Here is a 26,577-nt window from a genome sequence, read left to right as displayed (position 1 = left end):
CATAATTAAAGTAGCACGTTAAATGCTTTGTTTTGTATGTGATCTTCTATGTGCTCTATGTGTGTGAATCACTACTTGTTTCTTAAACCGGCTCTCTTCCTCCGACTGGACATGGAATCCATTACATTCGTGATATTACAGCTATGAATAACTAAAATACTGAGATGTATACGTGATATCATTTTCATGATGATAGGAGTTAAAGCACGTTATTAAACATGGGTTTCACGACGCAGTGATTGTGCGCGACCTTCGATGAAATAATTTATTGCAGCAGTACTCGGGGCGGCTCTAGGCTTGTGGCGGCCCAGGGCAGAGAAAGAATCGTTGGCCCCATCGCCTGCCAATGTCAATATGGTATCTTATGCACGGTGGATGGCCACGTCCTTTGCGGACACTGCATAGCCGCCTCATGCTCATGACACAAGCGTTTAACTTTAGTCGAAATTTGCCGCTGCGTTTTTAGCTGTGTCGTGATTTTCTCTTTCTATTTTGTATTCAGTATATATTGGCCGCCCCTGCAGTCCTTGCTTTTCTTTCGCTAAGTAACCGATCACCACACAGTCAGCTCTGTAATAGAATTTAAGCCATCTGTATTCCTAGAGCGCCGATTCTTCAAAACGTTTAAGGAACATTGAAATATCGTCATAGTACATGTTTAATTATTCTATCCTTCACGCCAGTCCCAGTGATGAATATAAATTATTTAAATGAGGTTAAAGTTTTATCTGTATAATATAATAAACATATTTTGCTGCATTTCATCTTAAAAATGATATCGTCATCATATGTAAATACGTGCTTTATAAAGTGGCTCAGGTTGTGTAATATTATAACTGTAGTGCAAGTTTACAGTGGGGTGATTATACTTATAAGTACAAACAGTTCTACAAGGAGCAATTGATTAAGTGCGTTTAAAGTTCTTGGGATGAAACTGTTTCTGAACGGTGAGGTCCGTACAGGAAAGGCTTTGAAAGGTTTTGCCGTGGCTGAGACAGCGTGTGCTTGATACTGTATACCGATAATTTTTCTTTCCGATCAGCTGCTGCTGTAATTCCCCACTCAGATACAGTGATATAAATACTTTGAGTGGTGCAGTGAGAGTAATATGGAAAAAGATGATCCACTGTGGCAACTCCTAACGGGAGCAGCTGAAAGAAGAAAAAGAAGGTGCAGTGAGAGTAACAATGCTAAAGCAGTGATGGTATTTGTAATACTATGGCTATTCCCTGGATCATTATATTGTTACAAGTTAGTTACAATCAGATACATTACACTAATAAACAATATGCGGTTTGTTTCAGTGTATTTATAAAGCTGCATCAGGAAAATAAAAGAGTAAACACGCAGGAACAGTAGCACTGCTTTGATGCTGGGTGCCGCCAGTCTGCAAAACCGAGCGGAGAACTTGCGTATGACAAGGTATGAGGTACTGTGGAAAAGTGCGTGGCTTTACGGCAAGTGTAGGTTTTATACATCGCGATTTGAACGTGGAAAAGTTCTTATGCAACATTTCTGTGCGTACGCACCGTTTATACATGAGGCCCTAGGTGCCTAGGGTTGATGGTCACAAATGTTTGTGTGTGTCCTTTTATGGAGCATGTTACCTTAGGTTCTTTACTCCATATACACACTGTCAGCAAAACCAGGATATGTGAATAAACATGTAGCAAGTAAAGGTAAATGAAAAATAGTATAATGAATTATCTTAAAAAAATAATTTTGTTAAATTATAGGTAAATTTTTACCACTTTTTTTCTACATTGCACAAATGACTCCCTTGTTAGAAGCATATTAGATTGTCTATGTTCAAATTGTTTAAAAGAGAAAACTACTCATACTATCCACCAGTGGTGTCACACTCGAATCCTGTGAACCAGATCCTGCCCATGGACCTTTTCAAAGCTGTCCTCTTAATTAATATTCAAAACAGGATACATACAGCCTATGATAACCATTGTTTTCTTCAAAGACCCCTTTAAATATGCAATTTCATCTATGGATTGTATGCGCGTATAGTTCAGCCAGATTGTATTCACATCTGGCGTTAGAATGCGTCTGTAGTGTTTCACATATATTTGGCTCACATTTGTCCGCACAGTGTACCTCAACTACTAATCTTGATTTTTGTACATGGAAAAAAAAGTGCATTTGAAGTTCCACTCATGTTAAATGTGCTTGGCTGTTCTGATCAACTCTGAATGTGGTTTTTTGATTCATCACCATCATGTTTTACACTAATTCTTTGGTTTTTGTTTTTATTTGGTCAAATGCCATATGATCTTGATGCAAGTTAATGTAGGTTTAAGCATATGTACTTTGCTGTATCTACAAATGTCACCCATGTTGGGATGAAAGGCGGGCCATATCCCACAGTACTCTCCTCCCAGCAAAGAACCATGGTTCAAAGCGGCCAGCCCCGTGAGGGACGTCTTCCTCCAGGAGGTGTTATTGGTCGGGCCTTGGCACTGTCCTGCATACTCCCGGTAGATCCTAGGAGAAACATTAAATAAATAAGTCATCTTTTCCCCTGGCCTACGAGGACAATTTCTCCATACATGGCCCGGCCGGCAGCATACGTAGCACAGCCACCGCCCCTCTGTTTGTATCCCTCTGTGAGACTGGAAGCAGTTTGGAAAGTCGGGCTCCGCCCCATTATTAGCTGAGGAAATTTCCACAGCCGACCTTTAGCTTTCAAGTCCCTTTTCTACTTTGTCAGGAGATCCCCACTTTACTTTAGGGATCTCCTGTTTAATCCGGGGCTTGTCTACAGTTTGGGTCTCTCTATGGGCACAAGAGAGCCCTTTTACTGTCTGCATCCCCTTCGATTTATAAATGACCAGTGGCGGCGTCTTTAGAGCCATATCACCCTGGGAGCCAGCAATATCCAGCTGCTCCAGCTCGATCGATCCTTCCGCCACCAACTCGGTCAAGTTTCCTGACTCCCTTGTAGGGCTCGCAGCTACTTGCCACCTGCTATGAATTAACAGCGGGCCCGTGTCACTCTGCGTCCCTCTATTACGTATGGTATGGGCTTCGCTTACCTGTACCACCGCATTCTTTAATACGGGAGGTTCCCAACCAAACCACCCGCAGGTATTCTTTCACCTTTCTTAATGGCGCTTCGGCTGCTGCTCCCAACTCCCTGACGATCCTCTCAATGTTTGTCAGGACCTGCAAGAAACTACTTACGGGCTTGATTAACTTCTCGAGTTCCCACAAGTCCAAAATGTTATTTACTTCGACCGGAGGTAGGCTTACTTCCTCATTTGCCTTACCTACTGGCCGGGAGCCAATGAAAACGCCCGCTGCTGGCACATGCTCTGACGGGTCTCGCGGAGGCTTCTGGGAATTGGAGTTCTTTGTGTCTGAGGACCGGGTTGCCATCTTTGGCGGGCTGTGATCTGTCTTTACTAATTTGTCGGCAGACCAACCAGCCATTTCCTGGCCCTCCTTACCTTTTTGTGGGGTGAGCAGCGTTTTGCTCGCCTCCCCCTTCCCTTTCGGAAAGTCCAAGTCCGTCATAAGGGCAAAGTCAAAAGCAGCCGGATGCGGACCTTCTCCTTCCCATAAACCATTGCGGTAGATCACGTGGTCCTCGCCAGCACCCGACATGTGGAAGTCCATCTCACTCGAGGGCTCGAACCGGAGCGTGCCACCATCTTCGGGGAATTCTTCTGCCTCCCGCAGAGCCTCCAGATGATCTTCTCCGAGGTATGTGCACGGTACGAAATGAGTTATTTTAAATAGGTGTTCAAAGGAATTGCCGACACATACCTTGTGGTAGTTTTCCTCTGGAGGCTTTTCCCGAACTGTGTAGCCGCTCCGAAGCTCCTCTCGAGCGTTGGCCATGGTGAGTGTGACTCCTCCGCTGATGCCGCCGCTTTGTTTTGTCTTCTTCTTCCCCATCTTGGACTTGGAGAATGTGGGTTCTGGGGATGTTGCTGCATGTCCGACCGTTGTCTTCTCGGGGTTCTCTGTCAACAGATAATTTATAAACAGGTCCTCTGCCGAAACGACGGTCAGAGAATCCTGCCAGCTACACCACTGTGACAGATAGTGGGTATTCTCGTCCTCTTGAACCCTCAGACTATACGTCAGACACCAGGTTAAAAGTCCAAATATAATTTATTTTTGAACTATATAGTGCACAAAGCACCCTCCTCTCCACAATACTCATCCAATATAATACCAATAATCAATAATAAACACTCCACCACTCCCAGACGCACTGCCACCCTTCCACCCAGCTCAGCTTGCCATCTAGGGATTTCCCACAGTCCTTTATATTCCCTGACCCAGAAGTGTTTCGATCCTTCAGTCCTTGTGACATCCTATCACTTCCGGGTCAGATAAAAAGTCATCTTCTTTATCCCAGAAGTATGTCATTCCCTCCGTCGCCTTGAATAAGACGTACTTCCGGGTTATAGGTGAATCCACAGTCTCTGTGTCTTCCTGCAGCTTCCCCTGGAGGTCCCCATGGTGTCCAGCAGGGCTGTGATGAAAAACTCCACTGACCATGATGCCCTGCTGGAACTCTGGGCACCTCTATGTTGCATGCAGGGCTTCACCTGGCTACCTGTGGGTATTGGCCGGGATGAAAGGCCGGCCATATCCCACAGTGCACATGTAATTTTTTTTTTCTCCATGCTGATTTCAGTTTTGTGACTGCTGGTAGCTTTCCCAAATTAGCTGCAATGTCCAAGAGAAGCTTATAAAAAAAAAAGGAAAGTTACTTTCAAAAGAGATGTGTGGCAGAATATAACACTGATGAACAGAGAGGTACACTAGTGTCTCATGGTGGCAGTTGTTTGTTAGTATATTCTGGACCACATTGGGTGTATAAAGAATTATTTTTCACCCTCATTAAAATTGAATTTGACACCCCTGCTGTACACTATAAGCAGTTTTATTTCAATAAAGGACCAAGCCAAAAACACTTCTAAGATCTAGTCAATAAAGAATGGCTAACATTTCAACATAAAAAATAGGTACAGATCTTTGATTTTGACATATATATTAAAATTAAAAAAAATTTGGACATGAGCATCAGTAGGCTTTGTACCCTAGGAACCAAGTTACCTGAACTGTTCTATAACATTTCAGTTATTATTTACTGCTCTGATGCTGATCTTTCTGATTATAAAATAGGTCATCTATTATATTAATTGACATGAGGTATTCATTAATTGCAGAATTACGGTATTTGAGGTTTACTCTAGAGTGCCTCTTTTTATTGCACAATCTGGCTCAAAAACTTATCAGCACTTCATCATCTCATAACAGGCTTAAGTTTCGAGTTTGGTATTTTTCTCTCCAGCCATTTTAGCTCTAGACCTCAAGAAACTATAACACACAGACACACACATATGCCTATCATTGAAATATTGATTTTTTATTTTTTTTTTATTTTTTTGGTATCAGGGTACCCAAAAACACTGAAATCTGATGAAAACCAGATGTTGAAATTTTTGACAAATTGAAAACTTTCGCTCTTCCCCCTTAAACGATAGATAATGGTTGGGGTGGGACGCTACGCAAAAGTATTAGTTTTCATTCACTGAATAACAAATATTTATATTTGAGTATGAAATAATAATTATATACAGAGATGCAACTAAGACATGCTTTAAATGCAAGCTGGACCTGCAGGACAAACATTTTTGTCCAAACTGCCACATAAAAACTGTAATTGTGGTTTCTTATTTACTTAGTAGTAAATGCAGTGAGTAAGCAATAAATTGTTTCTTGGGATGTAGTGTGACACCATATAAAATAAAATCTTTTTGAAAGCAGATAGTCTTAATTAAATTTACATATTTTTAAATTAAAATAAGCTTACTTTTGAGAGAAATGATTTATACATATTTTATTATTATGGGTGCATTCTCAGCATCACATTTACTCTAAATAATTCACACTGTCCACTGTACAAGAGCAGTTTAGTGATGTATTTTATTATATGTGAAGGGGTAAATAAAGACATACAGCTGTAATGAAGAGCAGTAGAATCCTACTACAGGTAATGAAGGAATACAGATCAACATAACTAAGGTTTAATATGTCTGGATCTATCTCAGAAATGCTTTTCATCTGATTGTCATTGTATTAGTACCCTTTTGTCATCTGTGTAGCAGTAGGCCAGAAACGAGAATGATAAGCTAAGCTGCAAGTTTTTAACAGTAATGCAGGATTGAACAGCCAACTCTAATTGATTATGTCACAGAAAAGTTTTTTGTTCAAAACTTTCAATGTTTTATTTTTAAAATCTAGTATATTCAGAGAATATATCTATGTTATATCTGAGTGCCTTTTCAATAGAAAACCAAAAACCAAAACAGTTTGTGTTTATACTTTTCTTTTTTTAATAGTCAATTAACTGTCAGCTGTGTTTTGTCTTTAGCAGATGCAGGTTTATACAGACTTTCACTAACTTACCATTTAAAAAGTTAAATTTTATCTTTAGAAATACAGTATATATATAATGTGTAATTAAGTATTGTCTTATGCTCCTGCTTGTTGGCTGTAGAACTCTTTTGAAAATACTTAACAAGCTTTTCTGGTTATGTATACAGTACGTGGGATTTGCAGTTTGCAAGAGTGGAACACTCTACTGTATTTGAAGGGTACCTAAATTGGATTCTGTGCAATTCAGTTCCTTTCAATTTTGTTCCAAGAGGGAAATTTGGGTTGTCAGCAGGATTTACAGAGAGACAACAACACAATGTTAAAAACACACAGATTTAATACAAGTAAATGAAATATAGCAATAAGTCAAACATTAGATCAAACAGACATAAAAATTAAACCAACAATATGATTTGACTGATGATTTATGCAAATGCTAACTGTTCATCCTCTGATGTATGCCTATGGATGTTTATTAAAATGAAACTTATTTAGAAGATTATTAACAATTGGAATTACAGAGTATTTTAACCAGTTGCTTTTTATCCTTGAGCCTGTGATCTTTTGGCAACAACTAGAGTTGAGAATGTAGTGAGTGAGTCAGGTCTAACAAAATGCACTGTGTTTTCCATAGTACTTTCTTGTATTCATACTGTTTCACTTTCTATACATTTTATGGAATTGCAACTTTAATTTTAAATAGGTACATTTTATATTTTTGTCCATCAATTCACACTCAATAAATGACTAAGTGAAACATGTTTTTAGACAAGAAAAATTTATTAAAATTAAAAACTGAAAAATTCTGGTACGAAGTGTCACACTGTAGACCACAAGACCACACTTGGGCATTTTTAAAGTGGCCGCTTCATTAATATACAAAAAATTTTACATACGGCCTGTGGTGACTGTTGATTTTCCTCAAGATCATGTGTTTCAAATATACATTTTATCTGAATATACATGTTGTTAATGTTTACACCTGACATTAAAATTCAGACCCTTTGCTATGGCACCCAAATTGTGGTCAGGTGCATCCTGTTTGCCTAGAACTTGATTAAATTCCACTTATGGCAAACTAATTTGATTGAACATTGTTTAGAAAGGCACACACCTGTGTATAGAAGGTCCTACAATTCATACTTCAGGTTTGGTTAATTAACTCCCTGTTGATCTCCATGATAAATTATGGTGAGACATATGGTAAATCAGGAAAAGGGGTTAAAACCATTTTTAAACCTTTGAGTGTTCCCAGAAGCACAGTGGCCTCAATAATTATGAAATGGAAGAAGTTTGGAAACCCCAGGTCTCTTCCTATAGTTGGTTGTCCAGCCAAACTGAGTAACTGGACAAGAAGGGCCTGGGTTAGGGAGGTGACCAAGAACCCAATGGTTTCTCTAACAAAGCTTCAGAAGTCCTTTGCTGAGGTGGGAGAACTTGTCTGAAGGATGACCATCTCACAAGCCCTCCATCAACCAGGGTTAATGATAGAGTGACTAGACTGAAGTTACTCTTGAGTAAAAGGCAAATATGACAGCCCACTCGGAGTTTGCCAAACAGCATTTAAAGGATGCTTAGCGGAGGAGGAAAAAGATTCTCTGTTTTGGATAGACAAAAACTGAACTGTTTGGGTAGAACTTCAAGCACTATGTCTGGAAAAGACCGGGCACTGCTCATCACCCGCCTAATACCTTCCCGACATTTAAGCATGGTAGTGGTAGAAATAAGGCCCTGGGGGCGCTTCTCATGTAGTGAGAAAGAGACTGATCAGAATTGAGTGAAGCATGAGCATAGCCAAACACATAGAAGTCCTTGAAGAAAACCTACTAAGACCTCAGACTGGGGCATTTTTGAAAACATAATTTTACTTTGTCATTTTGGGTTATTGAGTGTAAATTAATGGGTAACTATGGAAAATGAATATGATTAAAATTAAATCTACAATACAATTGTGCAACACAAGTGGGCAAAAGTCAGTGGGCCTGAATACTTTCTGAATATAACTAGCAGGACATGCCCATTTTATTCCATTTTGTTCTGTACTAATAAGTTGTATGTCTGTTATTTTATACATTTTATTAAAGATAGACCAGTTTGAATGGAGGCATACTCTTCATCATGGCTACATCCTTCCTGCCACACACTTACTGTCAGACTTCCAAAAAATATATGATACGAGGGGGTGGGTGCTTACAGTATATAGTAGTTTTATTTAGGCTGATTGTGCCAATCACACAAATATATATACAGTCATGGCCAAATTTAACGACACCCCTGGAATTTTCCCAGAAAATGCACCATTTCTCCCAGAAAATTGTTGCAATTACAAATGTTTTGGTATACTCATGTTTATTTCCTTTATGTGTGTAACTCTAAAAATGGGCCGGACAAAATTATTGGCATCTTTTCAAAATTGTGAGTAAATCATTTTATTTCAAGCATATGATCTCACTTGTGGCAAGAAACAGATGCTGGCAATATAGCAGTCACACCTGAAGCCAGTTAAAATGGAGAAAGTTGACTCAACCTTTCTGTTGTGTGTCTGAGTGTGCCACACTAGGCATGGAGAACAGAAAGAAGAGCAAAGAATTGTCGGAGGACTTGAGAACAAAAATTGTGGAAAAATATCAACAATCTTAAGGCTACAAGTCCATCTCCAGAGATCTTCATGTTCCTTTGTCCACTGTGCGCAACATAATCAAGAAGTTCACAACACATGGCACTGTAGCTAATCTCCCTAGACGTGGACAGAAGAGGAAAATTGATAAAAGACTGCAACGAAGGATAGTCCGAATGGTGGATAAACAGCCCCAATCAACTTCAAAACATATTCAAATTGTTCTGCAGACTCGGGGTGTATTAGTGTCAGCTCGAACTATCCGTCGACATCTGAACGAAATTAAATGCTATAGCAGGAGAGCCAGGAGGACCCCACTGCTGACACAGAAACATAAAAAAAGCCAGACTGGAGTTTGCCAAAATGTACTTGAGGAAGCCAAAATCCTTCTGGGCGAACGTCTTGTGGACAGATGAGACCAAGGTAGAGCCTTTTGGTAAAGTTCATCATTCTACTGTTTACAGAAAACAGAATGAGGCCTATGAAGAAAAGAACACAGTACCTCCAGTCAAACATCGTGGAGGTTCTGAGATGTTTTGGGGATGTTTTGCTGCCTCTGGCACTAAATGCCTTGACTGTGTGCAAGACATCATGAAATCTGAAGACTACCAAAAAATATTGGGGTGCAATGTAGGGCCCAGTGTCAGAAAGCTGGGTCTGCGTCAGAGATCATGGGTATTCCAGCTGGACAATGACTCCCAACATACCTCTAAAAACACCCAGAAATGGTTGAATACAAAGCGCTGGAGAGTTCTGAAGTGGCCAGCAATGAGTCCGAATCTAAATCTGATTGAACACTTGTGGAGAGATCTCAAAATTGCTGTTGGGAGAAGGCGCCCTTCAAATCTGAGAGACCTTGAGTAGTTTGCAAAAGAAGAGTGGTCGGAAATTCCAGTTGAGAGGTGTAACAAGCTTGTTGATGGTTATAGGAAGGGCTTGATTTCAGTTATTTTTTCCAAAGGTCGTGCAACCAAACGTTAAGTTGAGGGTGCCAATAATTTTGACCAGCCCAGGTTTTTGAGTTTTGTGTAAGATGATGTCAGATTTGGCTTTTCTTCTTGTTTTTTTTGTGTTGTTCCAATGCACATAAGGGAAATAAACATGTGTATACCAAAACATTTGTAATTGCAACAATTTTCTGGGTATAAATATAGTATATATAATATGTGTGTGTGTATGTATGTATGTATGTATGTATGTATGTATGTATGTATGTATGTATGTATATATGTATATATATATATATATATATATATATATATATATATATATATATATATATATATATATATATATATATATATATATATAAACTGCTCAAAAAATTAAAGGAACACTTTGAAAACACATCAGATCTCAATGGGAAAAAGAAATCCTCCTGGATATCTATACTGATATAGACTGGGTAATGTGTTAGGAACGAAAGGATGCCACATCGTTTGATGGAAATGAAAATGATCAACCTACAGAGCCCTGAATTCAAAGACGCCCCAAAAATCAGAGTGAAAAATTATGTGGCAGGCTAGTCCATTTTGCCAAAATTAAATTGCAGCAACTCAAAATTGTATGCAGCACTTTGTATGGCCCCTGTGTTCTTGTATACATGCCCGACAACATCGGTGCATGCTTCTAATGAGATGACAGATGGTGTTGTGGGGATCTCCTCCCAGATCTGGACCAGGGCATCACTGAGCTCCTGGACAGTCTGAGGTGCAACCTGGTGGCATTGGATGGACCAAAACATAATGTCCCAGAGGTGTTCTATTGGATTTAGGTCAGGAAAGTGTGGTGGCCAGTCAATGGTATCAATTCCTTCATCCTCCAGGAACTGCCTGCATACTCTCACCACATGAGGCCAGGAATTGTCGTGCACCAGGAGCCACTGTACCAGCATAGGGTCTGACAATGGGTCCAAGGATTTCATCCTGATACCTAATGGCAGCCAAGGTGCCTTTGTCAAGCCTGTAGTGGTCTGTGTGACCCTCCATGGATATGCCTCCCCAGACAATCATTAACCCACCACCAAACTGCTCATGCTGAATGATGTTACAGGCAGCATAATGTTCTCCATGGCTTCTCCAGACCCTTTCACTTCTGTCACATGCTCAGGGTGAACCTGCTCTCATCTGTAAAAGCACAGGGCACCAGTGGTGCATCTGCCAATTCTGGTATTCTATGGCGAATGCCAATCGAGCTGCATGCTGCTGGGCAGTGAGCTCAGGGCCCATTAGAGGACATGGGGCCCTTGGGTCACCCTCATGAAGTCTTTCTGGTTGTTTGGTCAGAGACATTCACACCAGTGGCCTGCTGGAGGTCATTTTGTAGGGCTCTGGCAGTGCTCATCCTGTTCCTCCTTGCCCAAAGGAGCAGATACTGGTCCTGCTGATGGGTTATGGACCTTCTATGGCCCTCTCCAGCTCTCCTAGAGTAACTGCTTGTCTCCTAGAATCTCCTCCATGCCCTTGAGACTGTGCAGGAGACACAGCAAACCTTCTGGCAATGATGCGTATTGATGTGCCATCCTGGAGAAGTTGGACTACCTGTGCAACCTCTGTAGGGTCCAGGTATGCCTCATGCTACCAGTAGTGACACTGACTGTAGCCAAATGCAAAACTAGTGAAGAAACAGTCAGAAAAGATGAGGAGGGAAAATGTCAGTGGCCTCCACCTGTTAAACCATTCCTGTTTTGGGGTCATCTCATTGTTGCCCCTCTAGTGCATCTGTTGTTAATTTCATTAACACCACAGCAGCTGAAACTGATTAACAACCCCTCTGCTACTTAACTGACCAGATTAATATCCCATAAGTTTCATTGACTTTATGCTATACTCTGATTAAAACTGTTCCTTTAATTCTTTTGAGCAGTATATATATATATATATATATATATATATATATATATATATATTTATTTATATATATATATATATTTATATATATATATATATATATATATATATATATATATATATTTATATTTATATATATATTTATATTTATATATATATATATATATATATATATATATATATTTATATTTATATTTATATATATATTTATATTTATATTTATATTTATATATATATTTATATATATATAGTAGGCTTCTTTCATTTAAACCAGACAGTGAATGTTCTATTTTTTAATTTTGTTTTCTGCACTTTAGACCAAAAAAGGATAGCATTTAAGTTAGACTTGTGACAAATGATGTGCACACAATTTAAATAATATTGCATTTTTTTTAGTGTGGGTGTTTGGACTACTAGCAACTTAAAATTTAGTAGGCTTGCCAAAGTCTACATTTTACTAACCTTCCTGTGCATGTACAGTAATCCCTCCTCGATCATGGGGGTTGCGTTCCAGAACCCCCCACGATAGATGAAAATCCGCAAAGTAGAAACCATATGTTTATATGGTTATTTTTATATATTTTAAGCCCTTATAAACTCTCCCACACTGTTAACATTATTAGAGCCCTCTAGACATGAAATAACACCCTTTAGTCAAAAGTTTAAACTGTGCTCCATTACAAGACAGAGATGACAGTTCTTTCTCACAATTAAAAGAATGCAAACATATCTTCTCTTTAAAGGAGCGCCGTCAGGAGCAGAGAATCTCAGAGAGAGAGAGCGAGATAAAAGCAAACAATCAAAAAATCAAAACGTGCTTTTAAGTATGCCGAAGCACCGCGGTAAAGCAGCATTTTGTAGAGGAGCGTCCGTATCCTCTAGGCAAACAGCCCCTCTGATCACACCCCCTCCGTCTGGCGCTGAGAATGTCAGAGAGGGTGAGAGAGAGAGAAAAGCAAACAATCCAGCACCGCACGGGAAGCATATCTTATATCATTGAGGAGTTTTAGTTAATATGTAACACATGCTCTGATTGGGTAGCTTCTAAGCCATCCGCCAATAGCGTCCCTTGTATGAAATCAACTGGGCAAACAAACTGAGGAAGCATGTACCATAAATTAAAAGACCTATTGTCCGCAGAAATCCGCAAACTAGCAAAAAATCCGTGATATATATTTAGCTATGCTTACATTTAAAATCCGCATCGCCTATGTGCACTGACACCTCACACAATCATGTAATTGTGATTTGATATACTTAGCACAGATGTATTTAAGTTTGAAAAATATATAAAAATATAAATAGAAAGATTGTGTCACAGATCTTTATAGGTCCATACTGAAAACAGAGTTATTTCAAGTGGATCAAGCTGGATGGTTAAATAAATCAAGTTAGTATGTTAACTATTGTATTTAAAAATCTGTGGAGCTTTGAAAAATGTTGACTTTTTTTTTTTTTGCATACACATATTCTGCCAGTTTACCCACATGTCTATTGGTGAGGCAACACAATACCAGTATCAGACACACAGTCGTGATGTGCATGCTTCTCTGCCTTTTTACAATCTTGAATCACTTCAGACTGTAGAAGTAAAAAGTAATTTTGTAATTCTTCGAATTGTGAAAGGAAGCAGGGAGACTCTGAAGTGATCTCATTGTCTTTAACTTTAATACCTGGACTACCAGTCTCTCCTCAGTAACCTTTGCAATTACCAGCTTGAAATGTATTAGATCTGTCATATATGTCTACTCTGAATAAAACTGTGTTTAAATAAAGAATTGTCACATCTTTATTCACAAAATAAACCTCAAAGTGATTTAAGGCCACATTATTTAAATGTATGCCATTGTTTGTTCAGTTACTGAGTTATTATTATGTACAGAATAAATGGCACACACTTGAACGTACAACATTTATTCTTTGAAATATTGTGGTGCTTGCCTAGACTGTTACATTTGTCAAGTGAATCAAGCTTTCCAGATGATTACATAATTATAAATTTGATAGAAATTTGAAAGAAATATATGAGCTAATGCAAATTTAGTTTCTGTTCCTTATTTTATTCAGATGCATAGTGTATAATTTTAGAATGATTCACTTTATTATACAATATGTTCCTTTATTCAACCTTCTATTATGTTGGTTCTGGGCAGCTCAGGTACAAACAAGTTTGAAGGCTATTTTAACGTACTCTATACATGTTTTGAGCTACCCAGTTTTATTCATTTATTAAACAGGCAATTGCTGTGTTACTAATAATTAAGTATTACATATTTAAGCGTAGGTGGCACGTTGGCGCAGTGGGTTCACTTCCCGGGTCCTCACTGCGTGGAGTTTGCATGTTCTCCCTGTGACTGCGTGGGTTTCCTCCAACAGTCCAAAGACATGCAGGTTAGGTGCATTGGTGATCCTAAATTGTCCCTAGTGTGTGCTTGGTGTGTGTGTGTGTGTGTGTGTGTGTGTGTGTGTGTGTGTGTGTGTGTGTGTGTGTGTGTGTACCCTGCCCGGGGATTTGTTCCTGCTTTGTGCCCTGTGCTGGCTGGGATTGGACCAGCAGACCCCCGTGACCCTGTAGTTAGGATATAGCAGGTTGAATAATGACTGACTGACTGATTATCTGCTTCTAATGTTCTATTATTTCTTCTTAATGCTGGCCTACTAATAATGAATTGGGTTTGTCCTCATTTGTTCTAACTTGCCTAATTTACCTAGCAGTTAAATAAAACTGATGTCCACAACATTTTCTCACGTCTATAGTTTTTTTTTTCTGTTTTCTAAATTTGTAGTATTGTCTGAATAATTGATAACCTCATACTTACAGTACAATTGTAACTTACATATTAGTTTTTCATACAATAAAACCTGAGTAACAGACATTGAAAATGGAGTTTATAGTACTTTGTAACTGTTTGTTAGAAAGTTGCCTGCCTTCTCCTGTCAGAGCTGGATATATATTGAAAAATTTATGGTCAGATTATACAGTACATAAAGTAAATGGCTTCTCCCTTGCTTCTGCCTTAATATTATTATTATTGCTATTATTTAGAATAAAAAGCATTGTGGTTTATGAGATTAAGTGTACCTTCAGCAGTCAGGCTGTTTATGGTAAAGAACTGAAACAGATTGTACTTGTACTGCATATTTTCTTTTATACTTCATTGTATATTTTTCTTTTTTTGTTGGATTATTTGTCATTTGTAACACATGCTATCAGCTGAATTTCCCATTCAGAAATAAGAAAGATTACCTTGAACCTGATCTTACAAATCAGCTGAATATACCTGCTCTCTGTATTACTTGTGTGGGCCACTATAGTTTTTTTTTTCTTCTTTTCACTGCATGTTGTACCTGTGTGTGTGATGAATAAAATTCTTGAATCTTGAATAACATGAGAGACCTTACTTGCTGAATCATAATGTCAAAGTAAACATAATTTTTTTCTTTATTATAACATAAATCAACATCTTGTTATAAATATATAAATTATGTCAATTTTGTTTTCAAATGAAAGAGAATGCAGAATGTAGTTTTATAAAATAATGTTTTGAACTACTCTGGAGTTAGAGAGCATTTCACATAATTCTGGAATTAATATACAGTAAAATGCATTACTTGTTAATCTGGTGGTTGAAATGAGCAAAAACTAATTTTTAAGTTTTCATGAACCATATTATTTATATTATGATCACTGAATTAAATACATCGATGCAGCTTGGCTGATTTATTATAATTTTTTTTTTATCTTTAGTGCCATTTTGCACCTTTGCCAGCCATATCTTTTTTTAAAGCAGTCTTTTTACTTAAACACCATAATGTTCAAAGTTATTTACTTTGTTTCTTTACTATTGGTTCAGCTCTGTTTTACACTTACCATTCACAATAAGGATTCCACATAATGTGACTTTTCCAGTGTTATTTTCCAGTCTGGCATCTTGCATTAACATGCATTATGTTACTTAAATGTTAATGCAAAGGTCATTTTTTATCTATCGTTAGAAGTCTTGGGATAGCATAGTGGTGCAGTGATCAGTGCTGCTGCCTCACAAATTCAAAGTCATGGATTCAAATATTGTATTTGGACTTATACACCATCTACATGGAGTTTGCATGTTCTCTCTCTCTGTGTAGGTTCTCATCCAGAACTTCTGTTTTTTATCCTAAAGTGATATGTGATTGATTAATTGTCCAGAAAAGTACTCATAATTTTGACAGAGATCTAGTTTTTGGAAGCATTGTAAATATATTATTTTTAGAATAACCAAAACTGCAAGGGGAGAAAATAAAAAAATGTATGATTTCATTTATTTTCCACATGTGCCAAAATTTATTTTCTTTTCATTTTTATTTTATGTGAAATAGTAATTAAATACAATATATATGGTCTTGGAAGAGCCCTTAAAATCACAAAAGAAATTAATTTTTGGGAAAGTAAATATGACATTTCTGAGCCAGGCATTTAATTCATTCTTACAATTAAACAATTTAGACCTTCTTTTTGTTTTATTTTTCATGTGTCTGCCTGTAAGTGTAACCAGAAACCAAGCAAACAGAAAGGAATCTCAGTTAAAGAGTATCCAGTAGTGTTTGAATACAGTTTACCACTCTTTATATTACATTGTCACTATAAACTACAAAGGTCTTGTTTTAGAGCAGCTCTGTTCCGTAATATTTCTAAATAGTATTATTTACATTGTCTAGATTTTATAGTTTGTATTTTGTCTGTTATTCAGATTTTATTTGCCGTCTTTGTCTACATGTTAACCTTTTGTTTGAAGTATACGACTTGTCTGTTGTCACTGACTTTTTTCTAAAATCGTTTGGTTGTACTACAGGTGTTTAGATATGAATAGTAGCTTACCAGCACATGCTATCTTTATGCCCGCCTCTTTAAGGTGAAAGTCTGAAAATCACCTACAGCTGTCGTTATGTCTGTCTGTCTTCATATATACAACTTGGCTCACAGTGAAACAGTTTCGATACGCTTAATTCCTTAAGGAAATTTGTTGGAAGAGTTGAGTTTTCGATAAAATAACAAATAGAGTGCTCTGTACAAATTTTTGAAATTTTAAAAACTGCCATTAGCAGATATTCAAAAGCATCAATTTAAAAACAGAGAAGCATTTTGTGCAACTTCAATTGCTGAATTATTTCCTGTTTTAAACTTACCTTAGAGGGTGTTATTTCAAATTGTCTGTTTTGGATATTTTTCTCTTTTACATGTCCAATAACCTCTCCTGTTAGTAAAACAAATCCCAAATACAAGTTACTGACATGGCAGCAGAGATGTGCAAGTGTGGGATCTCTTTGTCACATCAGCAGCTTGTGTGAACCTCTGCAGCTCACTTCTACTGCTTGAAGCTGTACCACATATGATAAATCATCTTTAGAACTGTAAAAGTAAAAAATGCAAGCAAGAAAACTAACTCCTCAGTTAAATTACCTAGAAATGTATGAAATGCAAAAGCAGGTTTCCAAGTGTGGCTTGGTTAACCACCATGCATATGATGAATAAACATGTACCTGATACTTACATTACACTAAATCAACAAATTCTATAATTTATAGACAATGGCTATCCGTCAGGGTTTGTTGCAGCCAATAATTTTAGTTTAAGACTTCAAGATAGATTTTAATTCTCCTTCAAGATACTTCTTTCAAAAATGTTCTGTTTAAAAAATATGAACTTCAATTAGCCATACACCTTCCACAACCAGCAGCTTTTTACATTACCTAAGTTAGAATCTGGTGACAGGGACAGCAACTTTAGCAACCACAAGTATATTTTTGTTTGTTTTTTTTTTTTGCATGGTATTTTAAAAATACTATTAAAATATTTATTTTATATACTGTACTACTAATGCATGTAACTACATCCTCACTGTTACTTTTGGAAATGGCTTATCATCACAAAAATATTTAAGGAACAAAAATGTGATATTTGTTTCTTTGATGAAATAAACAAAACTGAAAAATATATTTCAGCTGTCAAAACAGCTAAGTCCCTGAATGTACCTGAATGTTATACCAAGTGTACATTTTCTTATTTTATTGCCATTCATAAACCACTGTCATTATGTCATGCTTTCTATCTCGAATTTACACATTTTCCATGTGCTTCCCTGGTTCTGAGTACTTTTAAGTTAATTTACTATTGTAAAATGTTCTCCTGTGGGTGTGTCCAGGAGTGGGCGCAGCAGAAGATTGGCACCACATCCATTGTTGATTCCTACCTCATGCCCAATGCTGCCAAAATAAACTTTGCTCTCCCCTCACCCTGAATTAGATTAAGTTAGTTTTAAAATGGTAGATTATGGTATGTCTTTCCTTTTTATGTTGGTGTGAATGTAGCTACAGAGTGCAGCTTTCATATTATACGTAGCTACTACCTCTAAAATATGCAGCTTTAGAATAAAGTAATAGTATTTTGATATTTAAATATTGGCTGATTTAACTCAAATACTAAAAAAAAAAATAAATTCAAAGTAATAAATGTGTATTTATTGGCCAACCTTCTTTCTCTTTAAATGAACAGTGTTATATATTTTGTCAAGCATTTGGCAACTCATATAAAAACTATATTGCAAATTAGTGAAACAGAGCAAAACAGTCTGTAAAGATTCAAAAATGGGATTTTTAAGATAAGTATCAATAAAGACTTTCAGTTAAATCAGTATTATGCTTTATGATTAAAACTATAAAAGACTGCTTAATCATAAATTTAAAATAACCTTAATATACTGCTCATTATATGCACATTCCTACTGCCCTAATCAGCTGTGGGTGGTCTTTTAGCCATTTGTTTTAACATAAAATCTAAAATTGTTAAGCTTTTCTAATCCAAAAGTCAAATGCTTTTTATAATGATTTGGAGGTGGAACTATTTTATTAAATATAAAAATATATTCTTATTAAAAAATGATAATAATGAAACATGCTTATTTAAATATTCCAAATGTAGTCATGCATACTACTACTCTCCAACACACTACATTTAATTCATTATGAATTATTAAAAGAAGTATTCATTTTTCATATAATGACTTTTTTTATGTTGTTTTTAATATACACTTAATTTTATTGTAGTGCTTCTAGGATGAAGCATCCTTACAGTATGCTTTAGCTGTTATGTATGTACCGGGCAAATGGTGGCAGAAAACCTACTGTAGGAAAAATAGCTTAAGAAAATGGATGTGTATTTGTGTGTGATTGCCTTTCTCTGTTGTGCTCTCTCTCAGTCGTTCTCTTTTATATAGATTATGTGAGTGTATGTGTGTGCGTGTATATATATATATATATATATATGTATATATATATATATATGTATATATATATATGTTTGTATGTGTGATAGATAAATATAATATAGTAATATAGTATGTGTGCGCATAAATATAATACATACACAGAGAGATTAAATGTTTGTTTTTGGAAAACATATGTATATGTATTTTCTGGTTCAGCAAGAATAGTATTGTGCTCTAAATTATAATCACAATAAATTAAATTATAATATTTGTGTGTGTCCGTAAGTGTGTTTAGGGAGTGTGTGTCCATATACAGTATATGTATGTATGAGTACTTTATATATAAAATGTTCATTTACGCTAAATACAAACATACATACTCATATACACAGTATATGCATATATAATTTGTATGTAGATTATAATATATATTTTTTGTTATTGGAATAGTATTTTACAGTAGTAAAATAAATCGGGTTTGAATTCTGCCTGTTAATTTAGATTGTGCTGTTGCTGGATATGTATTTCTGTTTAAAAAAACCCCTGGAGGTTTGCTGCAAATTCTTTTTCAATACAACCAGATCATTGCAGATAATTGTATTACATGGGATATTGATCCAAAATCGTTGTGCACCGGAAACATCTAAACACATGATTATAGCTTTCTATTTATTGTTCAGAAATCATGGAACAGGACTTTTGTGTAAATCTCATTTTTTTTTCTCCTTTTGCAAAAAAAAAAAAAGAAAAAAGCTTGGTAGAAACATCAGAGAAATTACTTCTTTACAAGAATCTATTGATCACTTTATATCAAAGGAGTATGTTTGACATAAGATTACCTGCCAGTTTGAACATTAGGTACACTGTGTTATAGCCTAGGGCAGTTGTAAGTCTGCCAAAGGGATTGTAAATAAAGCAGCAGCTGCTAGTGCCTCTGGCTTGGAATCCGCTAAGGCTCCAATCCAAGGCAAAGGTAAACTTCATTTGATGCAATTTTTAACCCCCGTTTGCTTGCATATACTGATACCTACAGACAGGTTGATTTTAAAGCCCCCTCCCACCCACCCCAGACAGTGATCAAATGTGCTGTAGTTAAAGAGATGGCACCTACCAGATTCTGCTCTGAGCAGTTCTCTTAGTGGATAAAGGTTTTATATAGCACCTACTGAAGTTTTAAAAGGTTTAAATGTCTGCTAGAGAATAAACACTTAATATTGTATGCAAGTTTCACTGCCACTCATTTTATTTATTTTTTTATTATTTACATTTTTTTTTAGCCAATTGTCCTTCTATGATAAGACAGTAACTGTCACTTCACTATATCTGTCTGACTGAGTCACTTGCACAGAGATCCTTTTCAGTTTGTGTGCTCTAATATATGCCTATATTCCTCATTCAAATATAAATACACTTTATTCCTTCATAGGCCATACCAGTGTACAATTTATTTTATATTGAATGTGTTTATCATCCATTACATTTTTTCTTTTTTATCGCATGATTATTTTTATGGACATGCTGTTCCTCGTCTTTGTTTGTACATTATCTCTTTAAATGGCAGACATGTAGCACTTCATTGTACCCTTGGCCTTGTTTCTAGGAGTAATTTATTTTTTTCAAATCTATTCTTTTTTCATATCTATCAATATGTTTCTCCCTCTCCCTTAAATAAAGCATTGAAAAATGTGCAGAAGTGTTGTACTTCATTGTTTCACATGTTTAACAAATAATACTTGACTTGCACTTTAAAAAAATACCATAAAACTGCTGTTACGAAGGAAGCTTGTAATTCATTACATGTCTGCTATTTAAAGAACATAGATCCTTTATATTTTGTTTGCATCGTAATAACAGGTGATGCCAAGTAAATGTGCATACATGTAAACAAGCCCTCTGTTTAATATTAATGCTTGAAATTATTTGGAAGGTATGGTTGTTGAGAATTATGTCTAATGCAAAGAGTGCCATCTATTGGCGAAAATCAAGCATTCTTTTGTAAAAAAAAAAAAATTCAGTGTTTCATTTAAACTGGCTGTTTTTATGCACATTCTGCTGTATTTTTAAAAGTATTGTTTTATATAGAAACCTTTATTCATCTTAAATATTTTACAATGCCTGTTAGAGATTTACAATTATAAGTTAGTAATAATTAATTTGCCTTTAGATGTATTTAACAGTATTTTTAGAATCTCAGTGGTACTTTCTTATAGTAAAAGGACACACGTTTTATTATGTTATCCTTTTCTTTAAAAAAAAAAACAAAACTTTGCATCGTATGTATTTTGATGTATTTTCCCCTTTTATGTCGAAAAAAATTCCTAACATTCTTTGCAAAAATCCTTTTTCGAGGTTTTAGGAAAACAAGTCTGGAGAAGCCAAGTTACGTCTTACACACTTTTTATGATATGCATAATCTAGTAGTATAAATACATGTTATTAACTCAGGAATTGATTTCTCTGAAGTTTTCAAACTACCCAAAAAGCTGTTTGGTTTCTGTTCATTTCATTTTCATTCGTTCATTTAATTTTGTGTTACATATGTGTAGATATTTTTGTTACATGAAAGTGTTGAATATTTTACCTTGCCACATAACTGTGATGCATGGAGTCTTTATAAATGTTACAGTGTCATCACAGCTTAATGTGCAGTGAATGGAATGTAGACTGTTTTTTTGGTGTTTATATCACAATGATGCATTGCTATTTTCTGGTCAAAAGTTATGTTCTTTACTTTTTTGAATACTAACCACTAAGCTGGATGTACAAAGAAACGTATTTTAGTTTATTTGTAATAGGTTTGAATTTTCCTTTTCTTCTCAATACTCATGCAAAGTCTTATTTAATGAAATTAACTTTCATGGTTGCTTTTTTCATTGTTAATACTAATTGTTTAAATATTTTCTGGCGATGTTTGTGCTCTTTGTGTGTGAGTTGAAAGGCCACATACATGTTTTAAATTAAGATGACTTTTTAACTGGTGTACATTTTGTGCCCCCATCCCCTCCCTTCCCCCATTTTCCTTTCTTATTTTCACTGGAAAAAAATAGCCCAGGAGCTTGCCAGTCAGGATGAAAAGTTTCTTATAATGAAATCCAGCTTAAAGACAACTGAGGAACAGCTAAATGAAAAAGTTGCAGAAAAGGTACGCCAGGAGCACATGTGCCGAAAGTTGCAGGCAGAGCTCAAGACCATGGAAGAGCAGGTTTTAGCATATGAGGAGGAAGTGAATGAGTACAAGTAAGTAACGACAAAACGTTTCAAATTTAGTCCGAGTATAATTTAAATTTAGTGAGATGAATGCATCCTCAATCTTTTACAGTGTTTTCTTAAATTTAACAATAATAGCCTTTAAAAAGAAATGTATACACAATCTTATTAAAACAAAATACAAAAACTGCCCATTTTTGAAAATCTCAAAGATATTTATTTTGTAACTGTCTGTATCTTAGACTGCATATTGCATCTGTTATTTTACAGTATATTATGAATAATAGGTTGCAAGTGTTCTTATTAATAAATCAAAACAAAATTTTTGTACTATAGCAGGAACTTCATTTACCCACATTTGTGTCTCTCTGTGTGTGTGTGTATATATATATATATAAATATAAATATATACATATATATGTAGTGTGTGTGTATATATACTGTATATGTAAAATACACAAAGTTTAATTTATGTCCTTATGGAGGGTTTTGTGATACTACTGAACAATGGCAGTTTTTACCTCTGTGACTAGTTTTTCAGTTTGAAGGTAGGCATATTACTTTTCTGAAGTGTTAAATCAAAAATGGTAGTCTTTAAAAAAACTAATCTATTTTATGTTTTTTTTTTTTTGTTTGTTTTTTAAATAGTGTTGTCCTCAAAGCTTAGTAAAATCACTAATTGTTTTCCTACTTTGTGATAATTCAGTTCTATTGTACAATGATAAGGATCTGGATTATATGTTGTAAATAACTGATAGATGGATGAATGGTAAATGCAACAGTGGAAGGAGTGATTGCTTAATAGAAAAAGTGTATATTTTCTGTTATAAAAACATTTGCATTACATTTACTTACAAGATTTAAAAATGACTCACTATATGCTACATTTAATTCTTCTTTTCATGGATTTCCATCTACCAGTACTTGTTAAAACCTTAATTTTATTTGTTATTCAACCTTACAATACCAGCTTTTTTGTATTGATTATTTTTACCTGTACATAGTATCTTATTTTGCCTTTTTGTTCAAGTTGTAAATTTACAGTGTAAAACATGTGACCTTTGAATAAACCAACTAAATATTTAGCTGGAAGACCGTTAGTAATTGTAAGACTGTTAAATATACTGTATGTTGGAAAACTTCATTTAGCATATTCTGCATCTCCAGCCAGACCTTGTCTGTCTGTCAGGTGCTGCCAGTCTACCTTACCTTGCTATGGAATGAGCTGCTGTAGGTGTTGATGAAAGAAACTTTTTCTCAACCTCTTAAAATGTTTATTTTTATTCATATAAAGTTTCTGCCTTGCACCCTGTGTTGGCTGGGATTGGCTCCAGCAGACTCCTGTGACCCTGTGTTAAGATATAGCGGGTTGAATGATGGATGGATAAACTTCTATTTTGATTTCTTGTTGAATATTTCTTTTTGCATATGGTAATACTTCTTCAGATTGTCTACTACAATTATTTAGCATTATGCTGAACGTTAGCAAAATCAGCATTCACACAGACAGATTGAGCAGTCCTGTTACTACTAATGTTTCTTATAGTGAATGTTCATTTAATGTTTTGGCTTCTACAGGGCCTCTGCGTGCTCTTGCCATGATAACACTCACCCTTTCTGTCTTCCTTTTATTGTATATATTAGTAAATTGGTATTATTTCTTCTGTATGGATCCTTGTTCTCTCATAACCTTTATACATCATCTTACGCTCTGAGGCTATAGGGTATGTTCAATGTAGGGTACAACTGTGAATAAAATAAAGATTAAGAAATAGATTAGTAATAAAAGAGAGTTATTAGTTTCTAATTATGTATATATAACTGAATAAGTATGACCAATAAAATGTATTTTGACATTATCCATCTCATTTTCATTAGCCTAGATGTTGATTTGTTTGAATATATTTTTAAACTAAATTATAAAGTGCCATGAAACAGTATTTTTATGACTTTAAACTTAAAATAGATTGAATTTTAATTTGTAAAAATGTAATGATTCTATTCAAAACAGAAAACATCAACATTTATTTCATTTGTAATTAAGGGTGTACATTTGTTCAGAAATAATATAGTACATCACTAAATCACACATCATATGTATGAGTGATTTACCTGCTTTACGTTAATAAAAATTAAATAAGCCAGTTTGACGGACTGAATGGTTGTTTCTTATTTATCAAATTTCTTATGTTCTATGTGGGTAAATTCCCTCTCTCTCAGCATAGTTCCACCGTCATAATTTTTTTTGAGGAAATGTTCAGAAGAAGAGCAAAACAGCATTCTAAATAAGATAGAGATCTGAAGCAAGAGAAGCACAATTCAGGGCGCGACAGAGTACAAAACCATATGAAAGACATTGAGTAGCGTTTAGGGCAGTCCAATGTACAGAAGTGGAAGAAATGCTAAATTACCACCTTGTTGCCTTGGTCTGGCCATCTCTTTAAAATTAAAATTACTTACCAGACAACAAGAGTAATTCTTTGGTAGGATAATCAAAGACCATTGTAATTCTGAATGAGGTACAAAGGACCATTGTATGTAATGGACAACAGGAACTAATAGCTCAAACATTCGTCAAGAATGGCATCAAAGTAACTGATGGAAAACAATGAAATGAATAAATAATAATTCCCAGCTGAATGTTTATAAGTTGCCACTTAGAGTATATTGTAGATATTTAGTTGAAGGTTTTCTGATCTGGTAATACTGTACTATAGTGCACATTTTTGCCACCAGATAGGGATTAAATCAGCATTTGATTACAAACCTTTCTTTCTGTAAAATGATCTGATATTGGGAGCAGTTCAGTGCTTTTATTTTACTAGTACTGACTGCAATTAATATGTGTGTCACAAAAAGGACGAGTGCTAAACATGCAACAGTAATATGCAGAGTCAAACTTCTTTGGAGTCAGATTTGCCAGAGGGAGGCAAAATGAGTAACAAATTTCTGCATTTGTCACTCTGGTCCTAGTTTTCATTCACAAACGTTCTGTCTGACTCTACGTATAAGCAGTATTTTAACTTTTTTTGTCTAAGTAATAGTTGGGATAGTTTTCTTTGAAATGTTTCAACCATGTTTTCACAACACTTCTGATGGAGTGAAGAGTCTGAATGGCCAGATTCAAACCTATGCATTTGCAGAGATGTATGTCTTTAAGCTTGTTATGCACAGACATTTTCCAGGTGTGTTTATATACTGACATACATATGTTTATATTGTTTCATACACTGTTCAGTATGTATCCTCTTTTCGTTTTGTGTTTGAAATAAAATATCTGAGGGAAAAAACAAACATTTCACAGACATTTTCTTGGGCCGTGTAAAGTGTGTTGTGACGTATCTGTTTTCTTCCTCTGAAATGGTTTAGTTTTGAGATTTAAGTTTTGGCTGTCATATATAAGGTTGCCCAGCAGTGTAGTTACACATATCCTTTCATACAACAGAGCTGTGACTGACATTAGTGACGCAAAATTATGTTACATATAAAATATGCATTAGCAGAGAGTGTGTACATAACTTTAATTACTTATATTCAATGAATATAATTGATTTCTATTAGAATTCATTTTTCATTGTTGGGTTTTGAAAGACTACTATTATTCCAGGGAACAACTCGGTGGAAAGACCTCTAAGCAGACTGCACAGACTTGCAACATAAGAGATTCTCTGTGTCATCTAAGAGCATGCACGTGCTCAGCCTGATCTACAGGAAACACTAAAGAGCAAATACTAGGGAATGGCAAGGGGTAGCTGCCCTATGCTCTGTGGTTTCTTGCTGGCAGAATGTGTTGAAACAGGCATTTTCATATGCCTGCACAAATTCCAGTTAGCTTCTTTCCACTGAGGATGCAGAGAAAACATGCAGCATTGAAAATCTTTGTTGGAAACACAATCTGTAGTTTTTCTCAGAGTTTTGTTTGTTTTCTCACAAGAAGAAAAGTAACTGAAACATAATTGGACATGATTAACGAGTACAGAAAATAAGTTGATTTGTGTTTTCTAATACATAAATTATGTATTTTAACACATTCTTGTTCATTATGGCACTAGAGAGTGGTGACATGTTGCATGTTGGTCAGGAATGGGAAAAAATGTGACTTTTCTACTATTACTACCAGTAGAATATAATTGATTTTGTTTGATAAGGAATCCGATTGTTATTCTGATAGCAAAATATGTTATGGAAGCTCATAAACAGAACAAAGCCTCAAGGTAAACAGTAAGGTCATGTTAATAATAGTAGACTTATT

General features: G+C 35.7%; 1 protein-coding gene across 3 annotated transcripts in view; it reads left to right on the top strand.

Annotated features, from left to right (window-relative positions):
* The window catches only part of LOC120530174 (putative leucine-rich repeat-containing protein DDB_G0290503), a 419,164-nt gene that overhangs the window by 216,991 nt on the left and 175,596 nt on the right, over nucleotides 1-26,577 (top strand). For all 3 annotated transcript variants that reach the window (XM_039754405.1, XM_039754404.1, XM_039754406.1), the window contains one exon: nucleotides 22,166-22,355. In XM_039754405.1, coding sequence (XP_039610339.1) covers nucleotides 22,166-22,355 — 190 coding nt within the window. The remainder of the gene's footprint in view (nucleotides 1-22,165; nucleotides 22,356-26,577) is intronic.

Source organism: Polypterus senegalus, chromosome 5 (assembly GCF_016835505.1).
Source record: "Polypterus senegalus isolate Bchr_013 chromosome 5, ASM1683550v1, whole genome shotgun sequence".
NCBI classification, from domain to species: Eukaryota; Metazoa; Chordata; class Cladistia; order Polypteriformes; family Polypteridae; genus Polypterus; species Polypterus senegalus.
Note: the sequence above shows the minus strand (reverse complement) of the source record. Positions and strands in the feature narration are given on the sequence as shown.